The following is a 22326-nucleotide window of genomic DNA, read 5'->3' on the forward strand; positions in this document are numbered from 1 at the left end:
ACTCATTCTTTCCATGTGTCCAAACCATCCTAATACTCTTTCATCAACCCTATCTCCCAACTCCCTTACCACCCCCTGTTCTCCTCCTCACTTCCTCATTACTCACTCTATCCAGCCTTGTAACCCCCATCATACTTCTCAGACACCTCATCTCAAACACATTCAAATTCCTTCTCTCTTCCTCTCTTATGTTCCATGTTTCTGTCCCATACAGTGCTGTTGGCACAATCACTCCTTCATACAATCTCCTCTTAGCCTCCATTCCCAAATGTCTATTCCTCATTATACATTTTAATCCACCAAGGCATTTACTCGCTTCTCTCAATCTACATTCTACCTCCACCTCCACTCCACCTTTTCCTGCCATATTCGCACCCAAGTATCTAAAATTATCCACTTCATCCAGTCGCTCTCCCTTAATGCTCATTTCCGGTCTACTGCCACTTTCACCCCTTGTACGAGTTCATCTCATCACCTTACTTTTATCCACATCGTGTTGCTTGGTTGTTTTGTTTTTGTGTCTCTCAAATGACTTCAGACTTATTTTGATGAACCTCTTTGTTTCAGAGTCTATAAGGATGGACCCTTCTCGCGCTCAGTTCAACGGTACCGGCCCACGTGCCATGGCTTATGGGGCCCACGACTTATCGTTTGGATATCCCGAGGGAGTCACCGTTGTGGACATCGTACCGGACTCGATCCGACACATGGTCCACGAGCACTGGAGCAACTACCCTCCAGTCAACCCCATGTGGCACTACATCCTCGGCGTACTCTATATTTTCCTCTTCATATTTTCAGTCACAGGTAAGCAGCAAGTGCGAGAAAAGGGTGACGTATGAGTTTCTCATCAGTACATATTTGCGTCCACTTATATTTTCTTTTGGGTATGAGAAGCGTTTGATGGTACCCTCCTCTCTCACTCCCAGGAAACTGTTTGGTGATGCATTTGATCATGAAGAACAAAACCTTGAAGACGCCCGCAAACATGCTCGTCTTCAATTTGGCCTTCAGTGATTTTGGCATGCAAGTTACTCAGTTTCCACCTTACATCCACAATTGCTTCCATGGTGGAGTTTGGATGTTCTCTCCATTCTTCTGCGAACTGTACGCATGTCTAGGTGAGTTAGCCAATATGATAGACAATAAAAAAAATTCTACACCCTTCACAAGTCTGTGAGAGGCAAGGCATTAGAAGTACATTAACCGTATCACTTATTATTTGAAATAAAACACTTGCCATCTTTTGTGTGTGTGTGCATTAGCGCACACACGCTCTCTCTCTATCTATCTTTCTCTTTCATTCGCTCTCACTCTCTCTAGCTCTCTCTCACACACAAACACTTTATAGATCTTGTTTGGCTTCACTAGTAGGCAAAATATGAATGAACTTTTTACCATACATCATTTGTTCCAAAGTCCGAAGGAGCAATAATTAATATGGTAAACAGTCATGTACATTTTGATATGCTTTCACAACATCTCTTCGGGCTATATATTTTAAGGATTCAAGTCATCACCACACCGTACATACGAAAACCAAATATTTTCGTGCCATCAATAACACAATTTAATTGTTTCTTCAGGAGCCATCTTCGGTCTGTGCTCTCTGTGGACTCTTGCCTTCATTTCCTTTGACCGGTATAACGTCATTGTCCATGGAGTATCCTCTGCTCCGCTAACCAAGGGCAGAGCCTTCCTGTACATCCTCTTCTGCTATGCCTACGCGATCGGCTGGTCCCTTCCTCCCTTCTTCGGGTGGGGAGCTTACGTTCCCGAAGGTAAGTACGACGAATTCATATCTGAAGGGCAGAACAGTGAATCTTTTCCCATTCACCGTGATAGGTAAATAAAGTTCTGTTTTTTGCCCTCTAATGTACTCTAATGTCAATTTTGGAACTTACCTCATACTCGTTTTAACAAGGTTAAGAATATATTCAAAGGATAGCAATGTCACTTGACCAAATTTCAAAACATATCCTAAATTGTTTACCTGCAAGTTAACTTGTCTTTTCCTGGGAAATACCCTTAGAGTTATTGAAAATGTCGATATACAGTAGCTTAAGAGCTGTGGTCTCCAAACTTTTTTTTTTTTTTTCTTATCTGCTGTTTCCTCCATTCATGTGGACAAAAAATCTTATCATCAGGTTGTGAAATCCCACTTGCATCATTTACAGACATAAATACTTTATTGGAAATTCCTATTTCAAAGTCATGTTCTGAAATCCAAGGAGACCACTAGAAATTATCTAAGGAAAATGACAAAATCTTCACAAGATTGAACAAAAGTTAAGAACCATTACTACTGAATTTGAAAGAAATATATATGTGAGGGGTGGGATCTCCTTTTCAAATGAAGATTCTTATCATTGTTATTGTTAATTATAATGCACCTATTGAAAGTTTGAACCTTCTTCGTACAGGTATCCTGGACTCGTGCTCTTTTGACTACCTGTCCCGTGACGTCAACCGTCGCTCGTACGGTCTTTGCATTTTTACTTTCGACTTCGTCATTCCTCTTACCATCATTGTCTGTTCCTATGTCTTTATCGTCAAAGCTATCTTTGCTCACGAGAAGACCATGAGGGAACAGGCCAAGAAGATGAATGTGTCCACTCTCCGATCCAACGCAGTGAGTTCCGATTTCTTTTACGTACTTCGAATGTAGAGGACTCCTATGTTACTTGGAGAGGTAGTGTCTTGCTTTTTATCCTTGTCTATACGCAGGTAGCAACCATCATAATCAAGTATGATCTATAGAATTAGTACCCCACCATCACATTTGCACTCTTTTGCACTCTTCACTACCCACTCATATTTGGAGTAACACTTACAATTCCACATATACTTGTGCTATGTACATTCCCCTTCCCAAAAAGATTGATTGATCTCCCTATCCAGCAGCGCAACATTTGACTAATTACGAAGACATTTAGTATCATGGTGCCCTTATAGATTAACTTTGTTACTTGACAGGACTCCAACGCACAGTCAGCTGAGGTCCGCATCGCTAAGGTTGCAATGACTAACGTTGCCCTCTGGATTATTTGCTGGACACCCTATGCTGCAGTGGTTCTTCGGGTAATGTCATTTTCAACTACTCCATCGTCTTTGGATTTTTAGTGAATAGGTGATATAACCTTATTCATGTAGACATAAGCTTAATTCCTTGCATTTGTTTTAATAGGGTCTGGCCTTCGACCAATCAGGCCTCACGCCTCTGGTTTCCATGCTCCCCGCTCTGTTGGCCAAGACTGCCTCAGTCTACAACCCAATGATCTACGCCATCAACCACCCCAAGTTCCGACTGGTGAGGTTCATTTAACTGTAACTAAATTGTAGATATGTTTGATTCTGAATGTATGCTACTAAAAAGAAGCCCATCTAACTCTTTTGCAATTCCTCTCCAGGCTCTCCAAAAGACCCTTCCTTGGTTCTGCATCCACGAGCCCGAGGACAAACCAACCGATAATCAGTCAAATGCTACTAAAGTGGAAGCAAAGGAATAAGCGAATTCACCAAAATGCTCCATCAACGCAACAGCGTACTGGGGATAGGGGTTTCAAAATATTTATCAATGTGGTCTTAGCGATAAATATCAACTATATAGTTTTAGTTTTTCTAACAATATTACAAAATTTAGCAATGGAAATAATGTACACTGACAGAAACGAACCTTTCGAAATAAACGACTTTTTGGATCCAAGAAAACATTGTCTTTCAATGAATAACTCCCTTATCAATTTCTTTTAATCTCTTTCTCTGCTTATATACGATTTTTCTTTTTTCTTCATATGCATAATCCGATATCTTTATATGTAAGTCCCATGTGGGGTGACCATTCAGTATGCCACCTTCTCCCATTCTTGCTCAAAAAGCATTCCCAATTTACTCTAATACCTTCTCACCCTATCTATCCATCTCATTTTTGGTCGACCCCTTAGGTTCACTTTATCCACCTCTGCTTTCCTCACTCCTTTCTGCTAGTATTCCTTGGTTTAATTTTTCATCCGTGTGTCCAAACCATCCCAGTGTTCTTTCATCTATTCCAGGGGTTCTCAGCCTTGCTTGGCTCATGCACCCCTTTCACCATTTGCCAGAATGTCATTCCCCCCTCCTTTCCAAGATTGTATGTTTCAAAAGGTGCATTCTAAATAATATGCAGATATTATCGCACAGCGTAACACTTTTCTAATCCTAAGATTAACCTGGGTCAGCACTGGTATAATTCCAGCCCAGATGACAGGCCAGATAGGCCAAAGCCTATATTTGCTTTCCTCACCCCGTAAACTTACTGAGGTCACAATTCACCCCTAGAAACCCAAAATTCCCCCCTGGGGGTGAATTTCACCCCTAATGAGAACCCCTGATCTATCCTATCTGCCACCTCCCTTTCCTCTCTCCTTCTCACCTTCTTGTTTCTCAATCTATCCATCGTCGTAACACCCACGATACTTCTCAAACACTTCATTTCAAACATATATAAATTTCTCCTTTCTCTTTCTTTACATTCCAAACCTCTACCCATTACAGTGTCGTGGGCGCAATTACTCCTTCATACAGACTTCTCTTTACATCCACCACAGACACTTATTCCTCATAAAAGAACTGCAAGACATTTTCTTGCTTCTCTCATTCTATAACTTACATTCTCTGGAGAGACGCAGAGTGTGGGGTGATCTAATGGAGGTGTTCAAGTGGATCAAAGGCTATAACAATGGTGATGCAATCAAGGTCATCACATTAAAACAACAGGGCAGGGCTCGCAGTAATGAATTTAAACTGGATAAAATCATATTTAAGAAGGAAATAGGCAAGAATTGGTACACTAATACGGTGGTCAACGAATGGAATAGACTTAGTAACCACGTAGTGAGCGCTGAAACTATCAGTTGTTTTAAGAAACGGTTAAATAATTTTATGGATGGGGATGACAGGTGGTGATGGATATAGAGCTGCCTTGTGTAGGCCTTATGGTCTCTTGCAGTCTCCTTCATTCTTATGTTTTTTTATGTTCTTATGTTACCTCCATCCCAACTCCTGCGACCCTAAACGTTTAAGATCATTCCTTTCCTCTGACCCTTCTTCTTAAAGATTTATCTCATACTTGCTACCACCCTCCTCTTGTACATCTTATCACTTTGCTCTTACGTCTACATTTAATTATCTCCTCTCGCATGTCTTCCCAAACTCCATCACCAGTCGTCTCAGACCCTCGTCTGACCCAGCCACAAGCGCAGTGTCATCAGCAAACAACAACTTCCTGAACTCCTGAGCTCCATTTCTCTCCAGTCTCTCTAATCATCTTCAATCCTCTCCCCATTACCCTTGCTTCTACCTCCTGTAACACCCCACCGGATATGATTTTTTTATATATAATTTCTAATGGAACAACAATCTCGTGTTTCATTTCTTTCTAGATTCTTGGATGCCAACCGTCAGGCCCTTTGAGTTTTTCCATACATCTATCCATTGAATAATGTCGTTCTTCCCTATTGTCATGTTAGCAGTTACTGCGTGGTTTTCTAGCTATTGTACGACATTATTATACTATGCTTTACATGTATTTTCTGGTGATAGCCTTTGTTATTGAAACGTTCAATAAATGTTAAAAGAATTCAAGAATCTGGTCTTCGTTCACAGCAAGATTCATAGTAATAAAATTGAAAATACTTGTAACAATATTGATAACTGAAAACTTTATTGTGTTTAATTTACACACATATGGTATATACTAGGAATGACACAACTGAGAAAGCCAACAAAGACAACACCGTTATTGATCTTGTATTAAAGACTAACCACTTTGTAAATAAAAGATGTTTAATCTTATATAAATTAAATCTAATACTTCCCAAAGTCAATGATAGATGAATAGATTAAAAAAAAAATAGTTTTTTATTTATTGCAATTGGAAATTACTGATCAGTCTTGGAAGCAGTCTTGAAAGCAGTCTTGGCCCCAAAGCGTCGTCTGCTTCAGCCATTCTCCTAAAACCTACACTTGGCGCCACCAACTCCGCAGTGACCTCATGTACTCTGTTCATTCTTCATGCATTGTCAAGGACATTGTGTTTGATGAATGGTGATCGTGTCGCGTGCCGTAGGCTACTTAATATCAAATTTAGACTATTGTATGCTCCAGTGGGATGCAGCAACACCGAGCACAATAACCTCTATCATTTACCAACTGCAGTAAAAAGATGTCCTTGAAAATTGCCCATGAGGAAACGGGAGCCGTAAACTTTATAGATAATTCTGGTGTTTCGTTGTATTACTCTGTTAAGATCGGTATTGTGCCCCTTTTCCATGTGTTATTTTTATGCCGCCGTTTGTTTATTTATTTATTTATTTATTCATTTATTTATTCATTCATGTATTTATTTATTCATCTATTTATTTGTTTATTTATTTATCTATCTATTTTTGACATGCATTCAGAAAACTTGTGATTATGAGTACACCTTGTACACTGCTCATGAGTACACTGATAATATTAATCAAAACAATGCAAGCTGTATTTACACCAATTTCATGTTCCTTAATCCCGCGCAAACTCGGGCTATATAAGGAGTAAAACGTTTGTGTACTATACTATTTCTGAAGAAGCGAAACGTTAAAAACACTGGACCCCATACTCTGCGTTTAGCCTCTTTCCTACAGTGCTGTTGCAGTCGTTGCTGTTTTTTATTCATGTCCGATTATATTGTCGTCCGGAAACTTACTAACAGCACTGTTAATCACATTGTCCAAGTCGTTTATATAAATAATGGACATTAAGGGACCCTTAACAGAGCCTTGGGGAAATCCATTATTAGTACTACACTATTTGCATTAGATACTACTAATGATGAACCACTGTTTTCTGACAATAATCCATGCTCTAATCCATTCAAACACTTTTGCTCCTGTGACATGGGTTTTGATTTTCTTTAGTCGTCTCAGGTGGGGCACCTTGTCTATAGTTTTGCTGAAGTCATTTCATATAATATCGTAACATTCAATGTTATCTGCCGCCTTGTAGACATTAATGTGAGAGGATAAAAGATTAGTTACACACTACCTACCCTTGGTGAACCCATAATGTGAGTCACGAATCAAATTATGCCTCTCGATATCATCCCTGACATCATTTTATATCAATGACTTCAATAGTTTACCTATAACCGACATCTTTAATTGTGCATAGAAGATTTACCGTCCTTTTTAAATATAAGAAATAAGCACAAACCCATAGTCAACCAACTTACTAAATACTTCTCTTAACTGTTCGCAGATTTCAAATTTACACATTTTTGGCACCTTTGAAAATTTTCTTAGGGACCAGGGGATTCTGCAGCTTTAATCCCATAAATTTGTTTGACTACATCTTCCTTCTAATGCTGATGCCAGTTATGTCTACTTCTCTTTTCCCCACTGATATATATCCTCTCCTTTGTAAATACTCATTTTTTCCTTATTCTTTGTTCTGTAGAAATGGAAATAGCCCTTTGGATTAAATCCCGATTGTTACGTTCTGTTCTGGGCATGTGCTTTTTAACCAGTCTATACTTCTTCCATCATCTGGTGACCCATAGAATGTGTTCGGCAAAACCAGCAGCGTTGCCACGTCTAAACCATCCCCAAAGAAAATGGGGGAAACACCGTTTTCTTTATATTTGTATGTATGACAGGTATAATTAAAGAGACTGCAAACGGCCCGAAGACCCGCACTCAGCTTCTCTACACCCCCCAACCCTACGGAAATTCTTAGGTCAGGAGCCGGGGCACCGTCGTCTGACCTGAGATGCCACATCGTTTAACAAGTCTCTTCTTTTCTCTTTTCTTTACATGTAAAACAATTACTCATATCACCTACCATTTAATGAAAAAATCATTATACATATAGAATATTCCAGATTAACATACTCGGGGTAGTGGACAGCTTCCGGTATATGCTGAATGTTCTGATTCAGTACGTGACAACACGGCAGACAACACCTTGTGGGTCACGAGATAATGGAAATAGTATAGCTACTTTATTATATCTGATCCAGACGTGTTTTTCTCCCCTTTTCACTCAAACATAAAACCTTTTTATTCCGATCTCATTTTCAACCTATCCATCATCCATCTGCCCTAATTTTTACCGAAGGGTATAAATCTTTGTTGAAAACACAAAATACTAGTAGTTAGGGTACTGGGCAATTCATCTAGACCACTCACTTCGTTAATGATCTCCGGCCTGACCTCGTTACTGACTTTACTTGAGAGTTGCCTTACTTCCCACGTGTAATTATCTAGGGCAGGATTATCATCATCTGGGACTGTTCCAAGCTTAATCAGATATCTCCTCAAATGGTCAAAATTAACACTGTCTTGCCGAAATCCAAATCTCTCTGGTATCGCTTACTGCAGGCAAGAATAACGCGCTATCCACCCAAGGTGTGGCAGTCACCTGGAATAAAAGGTGAGGATTTCGTTGTCTTTGCTTTGTCACACCACCCAGCTCCCTAGTCCCTAGTAGTTTCAGTGTCGGCTGCTCTGCGATTATTTATTCAAAACATCCACTTGTAACCTCTTTGTCAGGAGGACATTCTTTTATCAACCAGCTGAGGACGCCCTTGGTGAGAGACGGTCACCCCACACGAGACCCATATATTAACATATCGGAATATACATACGCAAGGTGCCCGGGAAACACAGCCAACAATAACACATACAGAGAGAGAGGAGTAAATTAATTGATAAAGGAGTTTTTATTGAAAGACTTGGATCCAAGTAGTCGTTTATTTCGAGACGTTCGTTTGTGTCAGTACACATTATTTCTGTTAATATATTTTGTATTATTGTTAGGGAAACTAAAACTACATAGTTGACTTTCGTTCTAAGACCATTCAGTAGAAACCTCGCAATCTCTTTCTGCAATATACTTTTGTGTTGAAAGATAAAAGGTTATATGGCATTTGTCATATAGACCATTCAGTAAAACCTTGTGACCGAAGGCATCATTTCAAGCTTTTTTGCCTAAGTCGCTTCCTCTTTTGCCTCCACTTTAGTGGCATTCGACTGATTATCGGTTGACTTCTCCTCAGGCTCGTGGATGCAGAACCAAGGAAGGGTCTTCTGGAGAGCCTGGAGAGGAATTGCAAAAGAGTTAGATGGGTTTCTTTTTAGCAGTATACACTCAAATACATACACAAACTTGTTACAGTTAATTGAACCTCACCAGTCGGAACTTGGGGTGGTTCATGGCATAGATCATTGGGTTGTAGACAGAAGCAGTCTTGGCCAACAGAGCGGGGAGCATGGATACCAGAGGCGTGAGGCCTGATTGGTCGAAGGCCAGACCCTATTAAAACAAATGCAGGGAATTAGACTTATGCCTACATGAATAAGGTTATATCAACTATTCACTGAAAATCCAAACACGATGGCGCAGAATAAATGACATTACCCGAAGAACTACTGCAGCATAGGGTGTCCAGCAAATAATCCAGAGGGCAACGTTAGTCATTGCAACCTTAGCGATGCGGACCTCAGCTGACTGTGCGTTGGAGTCCTGTCAAGTAACAAAGTTAATCTATAAGGTCACCATACACCAACAATGTCTTTCTCATTAGTCAAATGTTGTACCGCTGGATTGTGAGATCTATACTACCTGCGTATAGACAACGATAAAAAGCAAGACACTATCTCTCCAAGTAACATAGGAGTCTTCTACATTCGAAGTATGTATAAGAAATAGGAACTCACTGCGTTGGATCGGAGAGTGGACACATTCATCTTCTTGGCCTGTTCCCTCATGGCCTTCTCGTGAGCAAAGATAGCTTTGACGATGAAAACGTAGGAACAGACAATGATGGTAAGAGGAATGACGAAGTCGAAAGTAAAAATGCAAAGACCGTACGAACGACGGTTGACGTCACGGGACAGGTAGTCAAAAGAGCACGAGTCCAGGATACCTGTGCGAAAAATCCAAGTTTTCAATAGGCACATCATCATAATCAACAATTTCAATAATAGATATCCTCATTTGAAGAGGTAACCCCACCCCATATACATATACTTCTTTCAAGTCCATTAGTATCGGTTCTTAACTTTTGTTCAATCTTGTGAAGACTTTGTACAAGTGGAAATTATATGGAATAATTAGACAAACGATGTCATATTCTTTACGTGGTTTCTAATGGTCGTCTTACATTTCAGAAAATTACTTTCAAACAGCAATTTCCAAGTATCTATGTAAATGATACAATTGTCATTTCACAACCTGCTGCAAATAGCACTTCTCACAGTTTTTGTCCGCATGAACGGGAAACAGTTGAAATGGAGAATGCAGCAGATGAAAAAGAACCACTTCTCTTGAGTCATAATTCCAGTCATAATTCCAGTCTCTTAACGTCAGGGGGCAAAAATTCAGAACTTCATTTACCTATCACGGAGAATTGGATAAGACTCACTATTCTGCCCTTCAGATATGAATATGTCGCACTTACCTTCGGGAACGTAAGCTCCCCACCCGAAGAAGGGAGGAAGGGACCAGCCGATTGCGTAGGCATAGCAGAAGAGGATGTACAGGAAGGCTCTGCCCTTTGTTAGCGGAGCAGAGGATACTCCATTGACAATGACGTTGTACCGGTCAAAGGAAATGAAGGCAAGGGTCCACAGAGAGCACAGACCGAAGATGGCTCCTGAAGAAACGATTTAATCGTGTTATTGATGTCACGAAAATATTTGGTTTTCGTCTCTACGGTGTGGTATTAACTCGAATCCTAAAAAATTAAAGCCCGAAGAGATGTTGTGGAAGCATCTCAAAATGTACGTGATTGTTTACCAACTGAGTTATTGCTCCTTCGGACTTCGGAACAAATAAAGTTGTTAAAAGATCATTTATACTTTGCTTCCTAGTGAAGCTAAACAAAATTAGTAACATGTCTACGCGTGAGAAATGAGCAAGAGCGAAAGAAAGAAAGGGAGAGAGAGACAGAGAAAGAGAGAAAGAGAGAGAGAGAGAGAGAGAGAGAGAGAGAGAGAGAGAGAGAGAGAGAGAGAGAGAGAGAGAGAGAGAGAGAGGGAGGAAAGGAGGGAGAGTGCGTGTGTGGGTCTATGCACACTTGCACACATCAGAAATGGCCATTAGAACCAGTGCTCTCTTTCAAATAATAAGTGATACGGTTAACGTGCTTCTAATGCCTTGCCTCTCACAGACTTGTGAAAGGTGTATGAAAATTTTTATTGTCTATCATATTGGCAACAAAAAACTCACCTAGACATGCGTACAGTTCGCAGAAAAACGGAGAGAACATCCAAACTCCACCATGGAAGCAATTGTGGATGTAAGGTGGAAACTGAGTAACTTGCATGCCAAAATCACTGAAGGCTAAATTGAAGACGAGCATGTTTGCGGGCGTCTTCAAGGTTTTGTTCTTCATGATCAAATGCATCACCAAACAGTTTCCTGGGAGTGAGAGAGGAGGGTACCATCAAACGCTTCTCATACCCAAAAGAAAACATGAGTGGACGCAAATATATATTGATGAGAAACTCATATACGTCAACCCTTTCTCGCACTCGCTGCTTACCTGTGACTGAAAATATGAAGAGGAAAATATAAGATACGCCGAGGAGGTAGTGCCACATAGGATTGACTGGAGGATAGTTGCTCCAGTGATCGTGGACCATGTGTCGGATCGAGTCCGGTACGATGTCCACAACGGTGACTCCCTCGGGGTATCCAAACGAGAAGTCGTGAGCCCCATAAGCCATGGCACGTGGGCCGGTGCCGTTGAACAGAGCGTTAGAACTCATTGTTATAGACTCTGAAACAAAGAGGTTCGTGTTGACGGCTCATTAGCCAAGTCGAATACACAACATGGACTACAAATCACACAAGACCTCATAGCGTTCTATACGATCAACCAGATGGAGCGGGGAGGTTGGTGAATCGGGAAGCTTGCTACCAGTTATACCACAGTGGATATTAGATTTGCAATCCTGCCAAATGAACTCAAATTAACGTGCGCAGTACGGACATCTCTCCAAACCTTGAAATGGATAAGAGAGTACGAGAAACTGAGGGTGGTGCTTTCGATGCGAAAACTAGATTTTATTAATGCTAAAGGAGGATGGATGCAAAAAGGGATATATCCACCTTCTGCCTATAAATTTATGACAGGAGTACTTCCAGAAAATTTACTTTGATAGGGTTGAGTACAACAGACAAACAGTACAGATAAAGCACACTTAAGCACATTTGACTGTGGTCGTCACACGACACTCCGTATGTACCAACACAGAGGAGGCAACTAAAAAAATGACACATGCCCATCGTGTCAGGATACCTCACTCACAGTCGCATATGTTCGCAAACGACACAACACTGCCTGGTCCAGAGCGCGTTAAACACACCAATAACTAATAGAAGCCACAGATCCAACAGATGAAAAGAAAGGTAAAGAAGAGTTTGTGCTATGAGGCTCTTAGACACCTTACATTGGAAAGTCGTGGCAAGTGATAGTCACTGGTAGCTGAGATCGAAGCCCAACGCGCTACAGAAGTGTATGAAGAAGTATTCTGTAAAACTGAGAATGTGAAATTTTTTGAGGGAAATACCTTCGTCGTTTGGTTCGATTAAGTTTGTGAGGATGGAACGGTCCTAACGGTCCTAACGGTTTGAGGTCTTCTTCGAAATGGCCTCAACAAGTGCTTGAGTGCATCGCTTATATATTGTCACTCAGTAGTTATTGGATCAGGTTACCCTCTCACAGTCATAACCGGTGCCAGTTCATGCGTTATGACTGTAAGGATTCCGTGTAATAAAGCGGAAAACAAGATCCACACTTTTACTGCTGAATGTATCATATGAGAAGGCAAATAACCACCAAAATATATGATCATACATACCCACACACTTCGCACAATCACACACACACACACGCACTCAAACAAACACACAAAAACACCACACACAAACACACACTCACAAACACACACACAAACACACAAACACACCAACACACAAACACACACACACACACACACACACACACACAAACACACCAGCACAAAAGCACACAAACATGCACACAAACACACAAACAAGACATAAACACACACACACACATACACACACAAACACACACACACATCCAACAAACTGTAGCGTATTGATTAATCTACACATTGGCAATGAATTACAATAATACACAATTTTCCACTAATAAAGAAAGGACTAGCCCAAACACTGGAGTCAATGTGCGTGAATGAAAATGAAATCGCCAGAATAGGCTGGTTTTCTAAGGTACCCTCTACCTTCTCTAAGCTGACATGGCTGTTCGAATCGGGTTCGAAGGACCACTTAAAAACGAATGACAAACAGCCACATTGGAAATATTATTACACAAAAATAAGACATATAATACACATACACAAGACAAATAGAATACAGAATACCTGTATACAAAATACATAACATACAACATATCACTGCACAAAATGTCAAACACTCATCGCACTACTAATCAATGACGTTACATGTCTGTAAACACAGACAACACAGACATTGCGCAGGTAATGACGCAGTTAATGCCCTAATACCCATGCGTATACGCGCTACAGCGCGTAACGGGCATTTGTATATACCTACAACTGTACTGTAGTTTGTAAGCCTCAATACTCTGTGATGTAGGAACCTCAATAGTGACGTTTTACGCGGAACTTTATCCCTTCTGTTATTATCCATTCTGTGATTATCTGTGGCCATTTCTTACGGAACAAAGAAAAGATAGCAAATACATCGATCTCTATTGTAATCCGATCAACACATACAATTTCGCCTTGCTCTCTTATTTTCTAACATTTTCTTTTTTTTATTTGTGTGTGTGTGTGTGTGTGTGTGTGTGTGTGTGTGTGTGTGTGTGTGTGTGTGTGTGTGTGTGTGTGTGTGTGTGTGTGTGTGTGTGTGTGTGTGTGTGTGTGTGTGTGTGTGTGTGTGTGTGTGTGTGTGTGCGTGTGAGCATATACTCGTATTTTGATGGTTATTTGCCTCTTTAAGATATATAATGCTCTCTGCAGTCATACTTTCATCTTACTTTCCACTCTATTACATGGAATCCTTACGGCCACAACGCATGAACTGGCTCTGGTTATGAGTGTGTGTCGGTAGGATGATCCCAGGATGATCCAATAACTACAAAGGGACAATATATAAGTCATGCACTCCAACAGCTGTTGAAGTCATTTTCAAGAAGCTCTCAAACCATTAGGACTGTTCCATCCTCCAATACTCATACGAGCCAAACGACGAAGGTATTTTCCTCAACAAGTTTCACGTTCTCAGTCTTAAAGAACGCTTCTTCGTTTATTTCTGTGTAGTGTTGGGCTTCGATCTCAGCCACCAGTGATTATCACTTGCCATGGCTATCCAGTGTAAAGTGTCGGCTCCGTCAAGTTTAAGCTCCCCATATCAGCAGTTGTCCTTTACCTCCCTTTTCTTCTGTTGGATCTGTGTCCTCCATGTATTTATTGGTCTGCTCATGGTGTCACTGAATCACAACACTGGAGAGATGGAGGAAGCTGATTGCGAACTCGCCTTCCCACCAAAGGTCCTCAGCTTCAGATATGCAGAGTTCGTATCTGTGGGCAGCCAGTGTCGTGCAGTCTGTGAATGTACTTGTATGCTACTGCATGTGAGGCATCTTAATTGTGCGGACGTATGTCGTTAGATAAGCTGCCTCATTTGCAATTGTGTGTCCTCAGTGTATTGTGAAGGCCACACTCAAATCTGCTTAATGTGCTTAATCTGTACTTTTATTTATTGTATCCCCCCCCCAAGAACTCTTGCCACGAGTTTATAGACAGAAAACAATATCTCCCTCTTGACGTCCATCGTTCTTTGATATTAGTGAAATATATTTTTCACATCAAGAGCAACCTCACTACACCAAGTTTCTTGTACTCTCTTCCACTCTTTAAGGTTGTGAGAGATGTCCGTGCTGTGCCCGTTCATTTGACACGATTGCATTCTTAAAATCTACTGCTACCATCCTCTCAGTTTCAACGGCTTCCTCTGTCCCTCTGGTTTCTCCCTTACAGCGTTATTTAGTTGCACTTTCGAAAAACTAGACACCACTTACCATCACCCGACTAGAGGATCTTTCTCATTTATCCTTTCGACCTTCTACCGTCCACATTTATGCCGATAGCTGTTGCCCTGATCGCGGAGTAGGTTGCGCACCCGTATATCCTTGACAGAATTTGGATCTTTCCAATCCCCATCAGTTTTCAGCTCTGAACTCTTTCCATTTCTTGCCACCTTACACTTTACTTTTTTCTTCCCTCCTTCGCCACTCATATGCATTTCTGCTTCACTCAGCGCCTTCAAAAATCTTTCCATTCCCTACTCCTGCCATGCACTGACCCATGCTATCCATTCGAATTGCTCGGGATACAGCATCGATTCCATTTTACGCTTTCAGCCATCTGCCTACCCAATCGTCCGGTCACCGCTACTAAGCTTGTGGGAAAAACGGTGGTGCCAGCACCCGATTAATCACAGGAAAACGTTCATAACACATGTTCGCACTCAACCCTCTTTCAACCACCATATACTCGTACTGACCTCTTAGACTGCACCGATGAGAGATTAAAAGCATATTTTAGTTTCACCCATGGTCTTCTCATGTCTGGTGAAAAAAAAAAATCATGGACTTGCGGTATTCTTCAGATCACATCCCCACATTCTTCGTGAATGCCCCCCACTTTCTCAATCTTTGTTCAACGGACTCCATTTTTCTCACCTCACCTTCATCTCTCTTTCTCTCAAAAAAAAAAAAATGCATCTCCACATTTTTTTTTCATAAAACTAACTTTTTCAAAAATAGCCCCCTCATATCATAACTAAACATCGTGATGTTTAATCTCAACCCAATTCTGGAGTCTGATGTCTATGGGCGTTGGTGGGTGGTCTCTCATATATTATGATGGATACGATGGATTCTGCTTGGTGGAAATTACATATATTATAATATGTGTGCATCTGGTGATTATCTATGGTGCATTGTGTTGCTTGGTTGTTTTGTTTTTGTGTGTCTCAAATAGCTTTAGACCCATTTTGATGAACTTCTTTGTTTCAGAGTCTATAAGGATGGACCCTTTTCGCGCTCAGTTCAACGGTACCGGCCCACGTGCCATGGCTTATGGGGCCCACGACCTCTCGTTTGGATACCCCGAGGGGGTCACCGTTGTGGACATCGTGCCAGACTCGATCCGACACATGGTCCACGATCACTGGAGTAACTACCCTCCAGTCAACCCCATGTGGCACTACCTCCTCGGCGTATCCTATATTTTCCTCTTCATATTTTCAGTCACAGGTAAGCAGCGAGTGCGAGAAAGAGTTGACGTATGAGTTTCTCATCAATATATATTTGCGTCCACTCATGTTTTCTTTTGGGTATAATAAGTGTTTGATGGTACCCTCCCCTCTCACTCCCAGGAAACTGTTTGGTGATGCATTTGATCATGAAGAACAAAACCTTGAAGACGCCCGCAAACATGCTCGTCTTCAATTTGGCCTTCAGTGATTTTGGCATGCAAGTTACTCAGTTTCCACCTTACATCCACAATTGCTTCCATGGTGGAGTTTGGATGTTCTCTCCGTTTTTCTGCAAACTGTATGCATGTCTAGGTGAGTTCTTTTGTTGCCAATATGATAGACAATAAATTTTCATACGCCCTCCACAAGTCTGTGAGAGGCAAGGCATTAGAAGTACATTAACCGTATCAGTTATTATTTGAAATAAAACACTTGCCATCTCTGGTGTGCGCGAGTGTGCATAGACACACACACGCTCTCTCTCTCTTTCTCTCTTTCTTTCGCTCTTCATCACTTTCTCACGCGTAGACACGTTACTGATCTTGTCTGGCATCACTAGCAGGCAATATATGAATGATCTTTTTACTATACTTCATTTGTTCCCAAGTCCGAAGGAATAATAATTAAGTTGGTAAACAGTCATGTACATTTTGAAATGCTTCCACAACATCTTTTCGGGCTATCTATTTTGAGGATTCGAGTTAACACCACACCGTACCAAATACTTTCGTGACATCAATAACACAATTTAATTGTTTCTTCAGGAGCCATCTTCGGTCTGTGCTCTCTGTGGACCCTTGCCTTCATTTCCTTTGACCGGTATAACGTCATTGTCCATGGAGTATCCTCTGCTCCGTTAACCAAGGGCAGAGCCTTCCTGTACATTCTCTTCTGTTATGCCTACGCGATCGGCTGGTCCCTTCCTCCCTTCTTCGGGTGGGGAGCTTACGTTCCCGAAGGTAAGTACGAAGAATTCATATCTGAAGGGCAGAACAGTGAATCTTTTCCCATTCACCGTGATAGGTAAATGAAGTTCTGTTTTTGGCCCTCTAATGTACTCTAATGTCAATTTTGGAACTCACCTCATACTCGTTTTAACAAGGTTAAGAATATATTCAAAGGATAGCAATGTCACTTGACCAAATTTCAAAACATATCCTGACTTGCTTACCTGCAAGTTAACTTGTCTTTTCCTGGGAAATATCCCTTAGAGTTATTGAAAATGTCGATATACAGTAGGTGAGCTGTGGTCTCCAAACTTATTATTATTTATTAATTTTTTTATCTCCTGTTTCCTCCTTTCATGTGGACATAAAATCTTATCATCAGGTTGTGAAATGCCACTTGCATCATTTACAGACACTAGAGACCACTAGAAATTATCTAAGGAAAATGACATCGTCTCTCTAATCATTCAATGTAATTTCCATTTACTTGTACAAAATCTTCACAAGATTGAACAAAAGTTAAGAACCATTACTACTGAATTTGAAAGAAATATATATGTGAGGGGTGGGATCTCCTTTTCAAATGAAGATTCTTATTATTGTTATTGTTAATTATAATGCACCTATTGAAAGTTTGAACCTTCTTCGCACAGGTATCCTGGACTCGTGCTCTTTTGACTACCTGTCCCGTGACGTCAACCGTCGCTCGTACGGTCTTTGCATTTTTACTTTCGACTTCGTCATTCCTCTTACCATCATTGTCTGTTCCTATGTCTTTATCGTCAAAGCTATCTTTGCTCACGAGAAGACCATGAGGGAACAGGCCAAGAAGATGAATGTGTCCACTCTCCGATCCAACGCAGTGAGTTCCGATTTCTTTTACGTACTTCGAATGTAGAGGACTCCTATGTTACTTGGAGAGGTAGTGTCTTGCTTTTTATCCTTGTCTATACGCAGGTAGCAACCATCATAATCAAGTAGGATCTATAAAATTAGTACCTCGCCATCACATTTGCACTCTTTTGCACTCTTCACTATCCACTCCTATTTGGAGTAACAGTTACAATTCCACATATACTTGTGCTATGTACATTCCCCTTCCCAAAAAGATTGATTGATCTCACTATCCAGCAGCACAACATTTGACTAATTACGAAGACATTTAGTGTCATGGTGACCTTATAGATTAACTTTGTTACTTGACAGGACTCTAACGCACAGTCAGCTGAGGTCCGCATCGCTAAGGTTGCAATGACTAACGTTGCCCTCTGGATTATTTGCTGGACACCCTATGCTGCAGTGGTTCTTCGGGTAATGTCATTTTTAACTGCTCCATCGTCTTTGGATTTTTAGTGAATAGATGATATAACCTTATTGATGTAGGCATAAGCCTAATTCCTTGCATTTGTTTTAATAGGGTCTGGCCTTCGACCAATCAGGCCTCACGCCTCTGGTTTCCATGCTCCCCGCTCTGCTGGCCAAGACTGCTTCTGTCTACAACCCAATGATCTACGCCATCAACCACCCCAAGTTCCGACTGGTGAGGTTCATTTAACTGTAAATAAATTGTAGATATATTTGATTCTGAATGTATGCTACTAAAAAGAAGCCCATCTAACTCTTTTGCAATTCCTCTCCAGGCTCTCCAAAAGACCCTTCCTTGGTTCTGCATCCACGAGCCCGAGGACAAACCAACCGATAATCAGTCAAATGCTACTAAAGTGGAAGCAAAGGAATAAGCGAATTCACCAAAATGCTCCATCAACGCAACAGCGTACTGGGGATAGGGGTTTCAAAATATTTATCAATGTGGTCTTAGCGATAAATATCAACTATATAGTTTTAGTTTGTCTAACAATAATACAAAATACAGCAATGGAAATAATGTACACTGACACAAACGAACGTTTCAAAATAAACGATTTTTTGGATCCAAGAAAACATTGTCTTTCAATGAATACTCCCGTATCAGTTTATCTTAATCTCTTTCTCTGTTTATTTACGATTTTTCTTTTTTCTTCATATGCATAATCCGATATCTTTATAAGTCCCATGTGGGGTGACCATTCAGTATGCCACCTTCTCCCATTCTTGCTCAAAAGGCATTCCCAATTTACTCTAATACCAGGGGTGATCAGAAAGTAATGACAGTCGGACTCGTAGCTGAGAGACTATAAATGTTGGGGGGGCGGGGAGCAAGGGGCAGCAAGTGTTGCCTGTTGTTACATGTTTGAGCTTGTCGCTGTTTGTCTAGCTTACATTTTATCGTTGCGCTGTGCGATTGCGTCATTGTTGGTTTGCCTCTCTAACCGGAAACATGGATTTTTCGAAAGAAGGCTGCAGATTCTACACCTTCACAAGGTGGAAACTCGGGAAAAAAGCAACGGAGATCAGAGAGGAATTGTTGCAAGTTTTTCCCGAGTCTACTCCATCACTGGAAACTGTTTCCCGCTGGATTCGAGCTTTCGCAGCCGGAAAATTGCAGCTAGAAGATGATTATCGTCCTGGCCGCCCTCGGACATCCGTGACCGAAGCAACGACGGTCCGTGCGCGGGCCATCATTGACGAAGATCCAACTGTTACTCTTCGATTCTTATCCTTGGAGCTCAGTGTCAGTTATGGGAGCGCACATGACATCGTGCATGAACACTTAGGGCTGAGGAAGAAGTGTGCTCGATGGATACCTCATTTGCTTACGGAAGAGCAGAAGAGCGAACGGGTGCGGATTTGTCGTCTATGGCTGGCTGAATTCGAGCCAAATGGTCCGAAACGGTTCTCAGATGTAGCTACCGGAGATGAGTTTTGGATTTCTTTCTTCGCCACCAGAGACAAGCAGTCTAACATGGTGTGGTTGAGTGATGAAGATCCTCGACCTCAGATTCTGAAGGAAGGATTTCGCAGCAGGAGGCGCCTTTTCACCATCTTCTTCAATTCACAAGGACCAATGTGTGTGGATGTAATGCCTCAACAGTGTACTATCACAGCCCAGTACTACACTGATCACGTCCTTCCTCGAGTCCTGGAATATCAGGCCAAGGCTGCACCAACCCGTCGCCGATCGCGCCTTTTGCTGCACCATGACAATGCTGCCCCCCACAAAGCTCGCCTCACTGTGCAGTTCCTGGAGCAGCAGGGGATCACACTTCTCCCCCACCCACCCTACTCGCCTGACCTTGCTCCCTGTGATTTTTGGTTGTTTCCAAAGATCAAGGGTGCGATCGCAGGGAAGCTGTTTCATCGCATCCAAGATCTGGCGCGAGCAGTCAATTCAGAGCTACGAGGTATATCAGCTTCTGAGTACCGTGAGTGCTTCATGAAGTGGCGAAAGAGGATGGAACGTTGCATAGAGGCAGAAGGGGAGTACTTTGAAGGAATGTAGGCCACTATTTGGATTTACCTCTGTACCGTGAAAATATATGGTATCACTTTTTGATCACCCCTCGTACCTTCTCACCCCATCCATCCATCTCATTCTTGGTCGACCCCTTAGGTTCACTTTATCCACCTCTGCTTTCCTCGCTCCTTCCTGCTAATATTCCTTTGTTTAATTTTTCATCCGTGTGTCCAAACCATCCCAGTGTTCTTTCATCTATCCCATTTGCCACCTCCCTTTCCGTTCTCCTTCTCACCTTCTTGTTTCTCAATCTATTCATCGTCGTAACACCCACGATACTTCTCAAACACTTCATTTCAAACATATATAAATTTCTCCTTTCTCTTTCTTTACATTCCAAATATCTACCCTGTACAGTGTCGTGGGCACAATTACTCCTTCATACAGACTTCTCTTTACATCCACCACAGATACCTATTCCTCATAAAAGAACTGCAAGACATTTTCATGCTTCTCTCCTTCTATAACTTACATTCTCTGGAGAGACGCAGAGTGCAGGGTGATCTAATGGAGATGTTCAAGTGGATCAAAGGCTTTAACAACGGTGATGCAAACAAGGGTCATCATATTAAAACAACAGGGCAGGGCTCGCAGTAATGAATTTGAACTGGACAAAATCATATTTAAGAAGGAAATAGGCAAGAATTGGTATACTAATAGGGTGGTCAACGAATGGAATAGACTTAGTAACCACGCAGTGAGCGCTGAAACTCAGTTGTTTTAAGAAACGGTTAGACAATTCTATGGATGGGGATGACAGGTGGTGATGGATATGGAGCTGCCTTGTGTAGGCCTTATGTTCTCTTGCAGTCTCTTTCATTCTTATGTTTTTATGTTCTTATGTTACCTCCACCCCAACTCCTGCGACCCTAAACGTTTAAGATCATTCCTTTCCTCTGACCCTTCTTCTTGAAGATTTATCTCATACTTGCTACCACCCTCACCTCTTGTACATCTTATCACTTTGCTCTTACATCTACATTTAATTTTCTCCTCTCGCATATCTTCCCAAACTCCATCACCAGTCGTCTCAGACCCTCGTCTGACCCAGCCACAAGCGCAGTGTCATCAGCAAACAACAACTTCCTGAACTCCTTAACTCCATTTCTCTTCAGTCCCTCTAATCATCTTCAATCCTATCTCCATTACCCTCGCTTCCACCTCCTGTAACACCCCACCGGATGTGATTTTTTTTTTTTTTTCTAATGGAACAACAATATCGTTTTTCATTTCTTTCTAGATTCTTGGATGCCAACCGTCAGGCCCTGGTATTTGATCAACTTTGAGTTTTTCTATACATCTATCCTTTGAATAATGTCATTCTTCCCTATTGTCATGTTAGCAGTTACTGCGTGGGTTTTCTAGCTATTGTACGACATTGTTATACTATGCTTTACATGTCTTTTCTGGTGAATGCCTTTGTTACCGAAACGTTGAATAAATGTTAAAGGAATTCAAGAATCTGGTCTTCGTTCACAGCAAGATTCATAGTAATAAAAATTGAAAATACTAGTAACAATATTGATAACTGAAAACTTTATTGTGTTTAGTTTACACACATATATGGTATATACTAGAAATGACACAACTGAGAAAGCCAACAAAGACAACAGCGTTATTGATCTCGTA

General features: G+C 41.3%; 3 protein-coding genes across 3 annotated transcripts; 2 read left to right on the plus strand and 1 right to left on the minus strand.

Annotated features, from left to right (window-relative positions):
- Positions 1–578: 578 nt before the first annotated feature.
- LOC143018805 (compound eye opsin BCRH1-like) lies at positions 579–3509 on the plus strand. Its single transcript, XM_076174383.1, has 7 exons — positions 579–807; positions 930–1121; positions 1587–1781; positions 2424–2632; positions 2977–3081; positions 3188–3310; positions 3411–3509. Exons 1-7 carry the CDS (start codon positions 579–581, stop codon positions 3507–3509), a joined length of 1152 nt encoding a protein of 383 aa, XP_076030498.1.
- A 5496-nt stretch (positions 3510–9005) lies between these two features.
- On the minus strand, positions 9006–11789 carry LOC143018689 (compound eye opsin BCRH1-like). The gene is made up of 7 exons (XM_076174275.1): positions 11564–11789; positions 11248–11439; positions 10478–10672; positions 9735–9943; positions 9436–9540; positions 9208–9330; positions 9006–9113 (listed from the first exon to the last, which is right to left on the minus strand). Exons 1-7 carry the CDS (start codon positions 11787–11789, stop codon positions 9006–9008), a joined length of 1158 nt encoding a protein of 385 aa, XP_076030390.1.
- A 4336-nt stretch (positions 11790–16125) lies between these two features.
- LOC143018806 (compound eye opsin BCRH1-like) lies at positions 16126–19042 on the plus strand. The gene is made up of 7 exons (XM_076174384.1): positions 16126–16354; positions 16477–16668; positions 17121–17315; positions 17957–18165; positions 18510–18614; positions 18721–18843; positions 18944–19042. The coding sequence occupies exons 1-7, from the start codon at positions 16126–16128 to the stop codon at positions 19040–19042; spliced, it is 1152 nt and encodes a 383-aa protein (XP_076030499.1).
- The last annotated feature ends 3284 nt before the right edge of the window (positions 19043–22326 follow it).

Source organism: Oratosquilla oratoria, chromosome 35 (assembly GCF_046742065.1).
Source record: "Oratosquilla oratoria isolate Oo_2021 chromosome 35, ASM4674206v1, whole genome shotgun sequence".
Classification (NCBI taxonomy): Eukaryota; Metazoa; Arthropoda; class Malacostraca; order Stomatopoda; family Squillidae; genus Oratosquilla; species Oratosquilla oratoria.

What these genes read in the sequence shown, in the direction of transcription:
- LOC143018806 (XM_076174384.1), top strand. Translation starts at nt 16,126, where the DNA reads ATGGACCCTTTTCGCGCTCAGTTCAACGGTACCGGCCCACGTGCCATG. An exon ending in CAAACTGTATGCATGTCTAG is followed by an intron (nt 16,669 to 17,120) that starts GTGAGTTCTTTT and finishes TTGTTTCTTCAG; the next exon opens with GAGCCATCTTCGGTCTGTGC. An exon ending in CCACTCTCCGATCCAACGCA is followed by an intron (nt 18,166 to 18,509) that starts GTGAGTTCCGAT and finishes GTTACTTGACAG; the next exon opens with GACTCTAACGCACAGTCAGC.
- LOC143018689 (XM_076174275.1), bottom strand. Translation starts at nt 11,789, where the DNA reads ATGAGTTCTAACGCTCTGTTCAACGGCACCGGCCCACGTGCCATGGCT. An exon ending in CTTCATATTTTCAGTCACAG is followed by an intron (nt 11,440 to 11,563) that starts GTAAGCAGCGAG and finishes TCTCACTCCCAG; the next exon opens with GAAACTGTTTGGTGATGCAT. An exon ending in CCACTCTCCGATCCAACGCA is followed by an intron (nt 9,541 to 9,734) that starts GTGAGTTCCTAT and finishes GTTACTTGACAG; the next exon opens with GACTCCAACGCACAGTCAGC.
- LOC143018805 (XM_076174383.1), top strand. Translation starts at nt 579, where the DNA reads ATGGACCCTTCTCGCGCTCAGTTCAACGGTACCGGCCCACGTGCCATG. An exon ending in CTTCATATTTTCAGTCACAG is followed by an intron (nt 808 to 929) that starts GTAAGCAGCAAG and finishes TCTCACTCCCAG; the next exon opens with GAAACTGTTTGGTGATGCAT. An exon ending in CCACTCTCCGATCCAACGCA is followed by an intron (nt 2,633 to 2,976) that starts GTGAGTTCCGAT and finishes GTTACTTGACAG; the next exon opens with GACTCCAACGCACAGTCAGC.